The 10,308-nt window shown below is 35.1% G+C and overlaps 1 protein-coding gene across 1 annotated transcript; it reads right to left on the bottom strand.

Annotated features, from left to right (window-relative positions):
• Positions 1-4,108: 4,108 nt before the first annotated feature.
• Positions 4,109-8,511, bottom strand: LOC125863961 (probable disease resistance protein At4g27220). Its single transcript, XM_049543923.1, has 4 exons — positions 8,119-8,511; positions 5,838-7,973; positions 4,344-4,853; positions 4,109-4,189 (listed from the first exon to the last, which is right to left on the bottom strand). The coding sequence occupies exons 1-4, from the start codon at positions 8,509-8,511 to the stop codon at positions 4,109-4,111; spliced, it is 3,120 nt and encodes a 1,039-aa protein (XP_049399880.1).
• Between the last annotated feature and the right edge of the window lie 1,797 nt (positions 8,512-10,308).

Genomic DNA, 10,308 nt, shown 5'->3' with positions numbered 1-10,308 from the left:
ATCAATAAATTGGGAAAACTTTAACGTGAAGTTCATGAATCTATTGAGTCATTAGTGTACAATTATATGAGCTTATCCCATTATTTTACATTTACTGGTTCTTTTAATTTTTTGTTAAAAAGATTTTCATGTGATTTATTAAGTTTTATATAATACGCATAACACTTCTGGATAAAGCATAAGATGCAGTTCCAATTGAATAATTCACACGGTAGTTCGAGTAAGTATATTGTTGTTCGAATTATTTCATATAATTGAAATTTAGATTCTTTAAGTTGCCTGATATATACATACTAATGTAAAGATTAAAATCTATTTAGCCAACTGCAGATTTGAGACAACAATACAATGAAGCAATAGTTTCGATATTTTGTCAAGAATGCATCAAATACCACACATCAGGTGCGAAACCCAAAAAGAAAAAAAAATGCCTTGAACATCACATAGTTACTGGAAAGTTAAGGTAAGATATTCAATAAAAGCTTAACATGAGAATGCAAGCAAGGATTAGTAGTAGTGGGGTCAAAATTAAAGTGTGAGTATTGATTAGATAACATTTCAAAATTGCAGACACAGAAAAGTAGAAATAAAAGGAAAAGTGTAATATTTGCTTTTGTAATTTTCTCTGCAATTGATCAAGTGAAATAATGGAGAATTTGTTTTATGACGATGAAAACTAAAAAAGTAGCGGCGTCATTATTAAAGTGGCAGTGTTTGATTAGATAACATTTCAAAAAATTCTGATTCCATATGGCAGACAAAGAAATGTAGATAAAAAGTAAAAGTATATGTTTGCTTTGGGAATTTTCTCTCCAATTGATTAAGTGAGTCATGTTGAAGCCCTTGTTCTCTACTCCTGAACTGAAAACAACTTTTTTGTTTCTTTCAAATTCTTGGAAGTTGAATTCTAGAGTGAGTTTTATGGCGGGAAAGATAAGGCATCCGGGCCTAACTCAACTTCAAAAGCTGGCTCATGAGGGGAGGATTGCACAAGTCCACATAAGGAGACCACCAGTTCATGGCCTAACAGCCCCTATTCTCACTTTTCGGTGCTTTCCTTCCTATGGTTTTTACCCTTTCTCATTTGTTAATATTGTTTTTATGGATAATAATATTATTTATATCTCACCTTTGAGTTTTTGTACACTCTACCTTACTCAGACTCTTTTGTGTGGACTACACTGGATATGTTGTTGAATTCAAATAGATTTATCCTTAATAATTGAAATATAGAAATAATATCAGATTCAACAATTCAAAGAAAGATAATATACAATTAGTAAAGCACCCAATTCATGTGTTTAATCAAAAGAAGAATACTTTTTCTAAGACATAGTCCCTTTTAACCTGTCGTTAATTGGACTTGGGTCCCAAATCAACCTTTGTGAGTTGTGTGACATTTGGCTGGAGCTGGTTCATAATACAAAAGCTACTGGGTTCACGTGAACTTGAACGAGTACTTATTACTTTCCTAGATTCCTGTTCATAGACAACACTCTAGCTTCTGCCATCACTAGTGTCTTCATACTGAGAGCAGAGATAGAATATTTACTTGAAGATATATAAAAGAGTACGTTGATGCTTTAGATTTCTAAGTAAAAGAAAGCTGTATTGAGCGACAAGAAGATCAACAACTATACGAGTATTTCACATAAAACTAAGAGCAGCCTCCCGCAAGTGGATGATACTAACCATAACCAATTGTGTTTAGAAGTTCTAAGATTTCTGTCAAACAAACTCCATCCAATTGAGTCACTAGATTAATAGAAGAAAAAAAAAAACTGAGAACAAACAGAAGAACTACCTTCTTCAATGTACATGGACAGTCTAGATTAAATAGGTCGCCTTAAAAGCAGCATTGTCACTCTTGTCAGTCTTAAGTTCAATATGGTGCATCAAGTAGCTCTTTAGCAGTGACCCTATATATCAAGTAGTTCTCCTCCTCCACATAACTCTATCACTGAGTTCTTATCAAATAGCTCTCCTCCAGGATTATAAGGATTAAAAATGCCGAAAAGATCAAGGCAGAGGGAACATTTGGAAACTTAGCAAATTACATTTGGTTCATTGGTTAGAAGGAGAATATGTATTGAGAGGAAGAAGATGTCTATAAAAATACAAGATGAAATGTTCTATTGGGGCTATGCAATAGTCGTCTTATTTCTTATTATTAGTACGTTGTTTGTATGTAGAAATCTGGATTGTTCCAACCTTCTATGTTTTTGTTTTATTTCTGAGTTTTGTTGCAAGAAAGGATAAGCATTCCTCCTTCTGTATCTATAAGAGCTTACCGTTGGTGTATAACTCTAGTGTTGCTTATTGAATCAATTTGTCCTTGTAAGTGTTATGGTTTTTATTTAATATACTTCATTTGTCATGGTACAGAGTAAATTAGTTGGGAAATTATACAGGATGGAAGGAAAGAAAGCGAAGGAGCAGAGAGAAGCAACAAAGGAGCTCGAGCAGAGTATTCAAATGGTCAAAGCTCCTTCTGTGCTCGACAAAGACCTATCACTTACACTGCCTACCAAGGTCAAGGTTTCGCAAAAGCAGTCAGAGGAAAATCACATGGAGGAAAGAACATCTTGCTTCCCATAATCTATATTTTCAAACAAAAAACACTAAATCAGTTCATGCTTTTTTTTGCAGTATGTATAATGTTTTGATTACATTGACATGCTAAGCTTTCCCTTGCCTTCAGAATAGTAATGGTTTGGGAACTTAGTCTTTGTGTGTATTGAAATAATATATTTGATCAAACAGTAGAAACTTTTCAACTTCCAATATAAGAATTTTGATGAGGAACCAAAGGGCAGATAATATATCTTTCAAGAGTTTCCTACTTTGTCTCGACTGTGGAATTATTATTGTGTAGGGGCCTTGTGTTACCCTTCTCTGTCATCAGAGTCAATTTTCTGTCCTTATTTTAATCAACAATATGTTGTTTTGTGGTGGTTTAGTATCTACTATTGGCACTTGTGTTTATGCATCTTGTGCAAGGGCAAAGGTAAACAACTCGTGCATTATCAGTGTATTTTACTGGCAAGAACCAACGTGCGTGCAAGCTGACATAGTCACCATGGTTAAAAAATGGATAAATGTTAGATGACAACTCACATGGCAATAGTCTTGAGCAGGTAATGCTCGGAGTTTAGAAATATACAAGAATGCCATTAGCAGTGAGTATGAATTAATTAGTTGAAAATGAGACAAATCTATAACTAATTCAATTAGAATGTGGCTTGACTGAGGCAAGAAGATGTATATTGTATATACAGAGCAATCAAATAATAATTGTAGGCAACTGGTGACTACAAAAATCAATGAAAATTTTAAACAAAGACTTCACTTTTAGTCTTCAGTTCACATTCCAAAACACTGTTAATTCATCTTGTTTACACCTAATATGTTTTTGTCTTAATATTAAAGAGCTTTTGGACCCAATATTGAGCCAAAATACTATATAACAATCTCATCACAAGCAGTAAAATAGTTATTTATAGGCTTTCTTTTGATGCTATGTATAGGCCTCGATTAAATATGGATGAACGAGCACTCCAAGAAAGTGTGCATTAAAATCTCTCAAAATGACATAATGCAAGATGTTAAGAGAAAAGAAAGCTACATATTAGCTATTAAATAAAAGAAGAATTTAGAACCACATGCGGATTCAAGCTCGCTTAATAAGATACCAACGGGGCCCGACAAAAGGTAATAGGCTGCTACTCTAGCTCGCATCACTTCTTCAAGATCCGCCTCTTCTTTCAAAAATCAACAAAGCACGCTGGGAAGTAGTGCCTTGACTAGCATTTTGTTCTTGGGAACAGAGAATAGTGATGCTTCAGATTTCTAATTGAAAATATTGTACAAGGAAGTTGCTTCAATAGACAAACATAAAAAAGTATCTGAATATTACAATTAAGTTAAGATGGAAAGAGAGCACTTGAGTTAATTAGTTATACAAGACAAACCTGAGAAGTGAACCTCTGTTGTGTCCATTTATTCTGATTATCTACTTTCACCTGATAAAAATTCACCTTTTCGAGACTCTGCTTGTTAACTCCATCACGAGTATAGGTATCAGGTGATGTTCGAGGTTTTACTTGTATTATTTCATTGAGTACTTACTACCTTCCAAACTTCTGCCACGACTTGATTCAGTTTCGTTGCCATCATTAGCATTTTGTTCCTGCAGGAAACAGAGAATGCAAAAGAAGAGAGAGATGACTAGCTTATTAAGCAAAGAAAGTTGACGTACTTAAATAACTATCTAAAACGGAAAGAGAGCAGTAGAGCCTAATTAGAGTATGTACCAATTAGTTATACAGCAGAATAAGACAAACCTTGTAATTGAACCTCTGCTGGATCGATTTATTCAGATCATCTACTTTCACCTCCTTATAATCAAAGTTCACACTTTTGAGACTCGGTGTACTCACACATATTCCCTGTTGGACAAACATCTTCATTTCAGGGCATTGAGTAATACTCACTTCTCTGAGAAATGAAAATTCAAGAGCACGTTTCGTCAGAAAGAAATGCCCCAGCTTAGGCAGACTATAAAGCTTCAGCTTTTCCAAAAGGGGAAATAAGGGCTTGATTTCTTTTCCTTGTTGTTTCTCTTCTGTGATCACTTCTTCCATTAATAGACAACGTCCTATCTCTAGTATTCGGAGATTCCGAGCACCTCTGGCAACTGATGGAGACATCAAATTTCTCAATTTTCCACAATTCCATACATCCAATGTTTGAAGTTCACTGAAGTTTGCTGGAGCTGCAAAGTGGTGAGAGCACAGAACACTTATGCTTTCAAGGTTGCTGATGATTAGCTTTTCCAAGTTGGGGCAAGAAACCTGCAAACATTGAAGTATGGAACATTTTTTTCCTAATAATTATTTTATTAGCAAATGTTTATCCTACTGCAATTCAAAAATAAATAAAATAAAAAATGTTCATTATTTTATTATGATTTTTTAACATTATCTAATAAAATTATTGATGGATTTACTATGATCTTATACATATATGACATATATTATTTGTTAAAAGGATACATGAAATTATTCTATCTTAATTAATAAACTAAGATTAAGAAGAAAAAAATTATTTTATACATTTTTATTACTTGAAGTGATTTGAAATAAAGAAAACAACAATAGAGTTCTCAAAGTAATACTTTTTTTTATTAGAAATAAAATTCTTAAAAAAGAAAAGAGACTATATTTACTCGAAAAGACCATTTGACCCATTTAATAACTATATGAGCATTTCTGGACCAAATTATCAACGACAAGGGCATTTTTGGACCAAAATATTGAAGGCAAGAGTATTTTTTGACCAAATTATAAATGGAGGGTATCTTTGTTCATTTCACGAAAGGCATTTTGACCCTTTTTAGAAAAATAAATTACAATATAGCTATAAAAAAATGTCTTAAAATTGTTCTTACTTTTTTCTTCTTTTTTTCATATCTATTTATTTTCACACTAAAAAAAAATGAAATAAGAATAAGAAACTCAACTATAATAAGCTTATAGATCTATAAGGGAGATAATTAAAACTTAAATTAGTCATTGAACTAAAAAAAAGTCAAGAAATTAAAAAAACCTTCATGATCAAATATGTTGTATATGGATTTTTTAAATAACAAATTAAAAGGATTAATTTAAAATTAACTTTTCACTTCTTCGTTATATAAAAAAGGGTATATAAGAGTCGGAATAAACTTTGTGTATGTAAATATATTTAATGCTCAAATAAAAGGTAAAACTTTGATTCATAACAACCCTCCAAATAAAAACTGAAAAAGTAAGCTAGTTTCATGATAAGAAGCAAACCTTTTCATCAAAAAGAGGATTTGAGTCGGTGGAGTTGTTGGTTGTAGGCAAGAAATTTTGGAACTCAGGTAACTCATTGAATACCATTTCCCGTAATTGAGGGAACTCAATGCCCTCAACATTGTCACTGCAAATGTGAGTCAGACAATGCAGAGATCCAAGGTGCAACTCATATAAATTGGGGAACTTGATAATTGCTTCATGTGTCCTCTTCAATAAATGTGTCACTATATCACAATCAGAGAGGCGGAGACATTTCACGTTCTGAAATCTATTCAGCTGCAACTCAGTCAACACATTATTAGAGCCCTTTCCTCTTGAATGTACAACTTCGCTCTCCTCCAACAGGTGGCAGATCCAATCACCCAATGGGGTGGTCTCCGTGACCTCTAAAGCAATATTCTTGTCGTAATCATCCATTCTTGAAGTTGCTCCACCTACTTTAAGAGTGTACCGTGTCAACTTGGAGGGAAGGCCCAAGTTATTGTAGATCACATCTCTGGAACAGTAACTTAATGTCAGTGCAGTCAATTTCCTAAAGCATTCCAGTTTCCTCAAGGTGGAGTAAGTACAATGTTCTACTCCCACGATATGTAGTTCCTCCAATTGAACTAGACTTGATAAGACCCCTGCTGAAATCCTTTTAAGTGCTGGTTTCTCATTCCAAAACTCTAACATAATCAGCTTGGTCAATTTTCCTATCTCCACTGGCAGCTCCTCTAATAGAGAATCTCTGATGCTGAGAACTTCTAAAGAGACAAGTTTCCCAATAATGGATATGTCATCCAACCTTAGATTAATCAGACACAACGTCTTCAGACTTGATAATCTCTTAATGGATGCTGGAAAAGGACAAATGGAGTTCTTATCATATCCACTCAGGCTTAAGACATTGAGGTTACTCATGCCATCAAAAAAATTGTCCTGTAATTTGAATGGCTTTTCAAAACAGAGTTTCAACATTAGAAGCTTCAGTTTGGGGCAAAATATTGGGCTAGGAAGCTCATCAAATTTATTTGCGACAATTGACATGTGATTGTATTTCTCGTAAGAGTTTCTTCTTGGGAACTCTTCTGAGTACACATCGTGACTTACCATAAATATATGCTTTCCCTCAGACGCAATATATTTAGCCACATCACGCATTTTGACATAGTTTCTGTTGGAACCTTGGGATAACAAGAAATAATATTCCAATGTTTCTAACAGATAACGCACCCTATTTCTTGCATCTTGTAAATCTTTTATTTCCGGAAAGATGCGAAGCCCCATTCCATATCTAAATAATTCTTCAGGACAAATATCATTTTCTTCCTCAAACAAGGAACAAAGCAAAAAGAGGTACTTGGCTTCATTACTTTCCAAGCGTTCATAGGTTAGCCTCAGAGGTCTATACAAACTTGTGGGCACTCCAGGGGTATTTCTTGTTTCTGCACCACGTAATTGTTTAAGGGCATCCTCCCACGAAGGCTTGGTTTTACGATTTAATGCTCCTGCAATTGTTACAATTGCAAGCGGCAGCCCCTTGCATTCTTTGGCAACATCTATTGCTGTGCCATGAATAGAAGGATCGTCTACTGAATCACCAGCTTTCTCCTTGAAAAGGAACCATGCTTCCTCTTCAGATAATATTCCAACTTCCATGATCGTCTGAGCTCCCATTGCTTCACAAACGGCTCGGAGACGCGTCGTCAATATCACTTTGCACAGGTAGTTGTGGTTGCTACCACTGGGAATTCCAAGTTTGTCTAGATCATGAAGAGACTCCCAAACATCATCCAAGATTATAAGATTGCGGCTGTTCTGATCCATTAACCTTGTGCGCAGCTGATCTCCACGAATCCCCTGATCATTCCCTTGCAATTTCAAATCTAGTCCTTCTGCGATCTCATCCTGAATCTTTTGTAAGTCTGGTTGTTCACTGACAGTTACCATGACGACATCTTCGAACAACCTTTCTTGTATCACCTTTTGTCTGATTCTGTCAGCAAGTGTTGTCTTACCAACACCACCCAGACTACATATCCCAGTCATAGTGACCCCGTCATCCTTCAAAGCTGCCATGACCTCACCCTCTTTCAATTCTCTGGAGTTCAACTCCTCACCATCGGTAGTGTCTTGACTAGCTTCTTGTTCCTGGGTGCAGAGGACAGTGATGCTTCAGATTTATAATTGAAAATACTGTACAAGGAAGGTGACAAACATAAATAAGTATGTGAATATTACTATTACTATTAAGTTAAGATGGAAAGAGCTAGTTAATTAGTTATACAAGACAAACCTTAGAAGTGAACCTTTGTTGTGTCAATTTATTCAGATCATCTACTTTCACCTCCTTATAATCAAAGTTCACACTTTTGAGACTCGGTGTACTCACAGATATTCCCTGTTGAATAAACGTGTTCATTTTAGGGCATTCATCAATCCTCACTTCTATGAGACATGGAAATTCAAGAGCACACCTTGTCAGAAAGAAATGCCTTAGCTTAGGCAGACTATAAAGCTTCAGCTTTTCCAAGAGAGGAAATAAGGGCTTGGTTTCTTGTCCTTGTTGTTTCTCTTCCGTGATCACTTCTTCCATTGATGGACAACGTCCTATCTCTATTATTCGGAGATTCCGAGCACCACTGGCCACTGATGGAGACATCAAGTTTCTCAATTCTCCACAACTCATTACTTTCAATGTTTGAAGTTTGTTGAATTAGTCAGTTGGAAGTTGGCGATAGCATAGATCACTTATGCTTGCAAGGTACCGGATGTATAGCTCTTCCAGGTTGGGACAAGAAAGCTGCAAAGTTGAAGTATCCAAGTGCTTAGACACATTATATATTTTAAACAAGTGAAATATAAAAACTCTTTTGTATATGATCTCGTTTCATATTTTTAAAAGTTTTTTTTTGCTTCTCAAACACATTTATATACTAGTTTTTGGAAATGTGCGTTGCACGTTTGTCCCTTGTAATTACTACAAGATGTCTATATACTTAAAAAATTTGAATTTCAGAATAGAAAATATACTTGTATTGCACGCTACTTAATATAAATATTTGCAAATGATTTAAATACAGTTACAACATGTATAAATAGTTATTCATAAAATTAAGTAATCAAAAGAGAAGGAGTGTAACACCAAATTAGCTAATGAATTCGAAAATAAAATGAAATAGAGTAGACTAAAAACAATAAAATAGCTAATGAATCTAAAACTTTTAAATAACAAAAATTAAAGAGAGAAATAGTTCCAGTTAAAAAGAATAGAGGAGCTTCCTCTTTTTTTTTTTGGTTAACTTTTCAGTTTCATTGATATAAAAAAAAGAGTTACATCATTGGGCCTAATGCCCAAGTCCAAACAGACAGAGAATTAATAAAGCAAGTAGTAAAGAAAAGGGCCTATTACAGACATTTTCCTTGTATTTCTCCCAACTCATCACTTTCCATTAGCTTAGGTTTCCTAATTGCCATTTTCATCATCTCCTCGATTCCGCCCAACTGCAACGCTCCCGTCGTGGTTGAACCACCATTTGCGCCAAGGTTTGTTTTCCAAACATTTTCCGATTCTTCTTTCATCCATGTTTGCTGTCTTATACCGTCTAATTTGCAGGTGGTGCTTGATTGAATTGCAACTTCAATCCGCCTCCTCTGGACAATGTTTAAGATGTCTTCCAGGTTTACACTTCCCATTTTCCCTTAGATCCCACTTTTTGCCGATTCCATTTTGCTGGCTGGAATAGCCTCGGCTATAAAGCATTTCACATTTTTGTCGTCTCCTTCTTTTAGTGCAAATGTTGTATATGTGTTGCTGTAGCCTTCCTTTCCCCATTCTCCCATCCATGGTGATACTCTCAAATATGGGGTGTTTAATTTGTCACTGTTAATTATTCTCCTCCCTCTTTTATCCATGCTTTGAAAACTTGTGTATATGCAATTACCTTCTTCAATGGCCTTATTTTCTAAGTAATCCGCTAACTGATTCCCTTCTCTCATTATATGTTGGAAATTTAGTTGTTTTCCTTCAAGACATGCTTTTATTTCCTCAACTGTATCTGCTATGTTCCACAGTATTGCCCACTCTCCTGTTAGCACTTTGTTCATTAGCATCGAGTCTGTTTGCATGATAACTTGGTTGTGGTTTTTCTGCTTACAGTGTTTGCTTGCTTCTAGGACCGCTTTAGATTCTGCCACTGTACTTGTAGTACTCTCAATAGTTGCTCCTTCCGTATGTAAGATATCCCCTCTATCATTCCTTAAACAGAAAGCATAGGAACTTACTCCTAGATTTCCTCTAGACGCTTCATCCGTATTGTATTTATCCCAACCCTCAGGAGGGTATTCCCACTTAACCATTATGGTCTTCATGATTGTCCTATTCTTCTCCAATTCCTCGAGCATATCTGCCCACCTTTCTGGTACATTCATATGGGGCCTTCTTACCTTAATCAAAATATACATGTTTCTGGTAACATTATGAATG

This window comes from Solanum stenotomum, chromosome 5 (assembly GCF_019186545.1).
Source record: "Solanum stenotomum isolate F172 chromosome 5, ASM1918654v1, whole genome shotgun sequence".
NCBI classification, from domain to species: Eukaryota; Viridiplantae; Streptophyta; class Magnoliopsida; order Solanales; family Solanaceae; genus Solanum; species Solanum stenotomum.
This window is presented reverse-complemented; position numbering and strand designations above follow the sequence as displayed.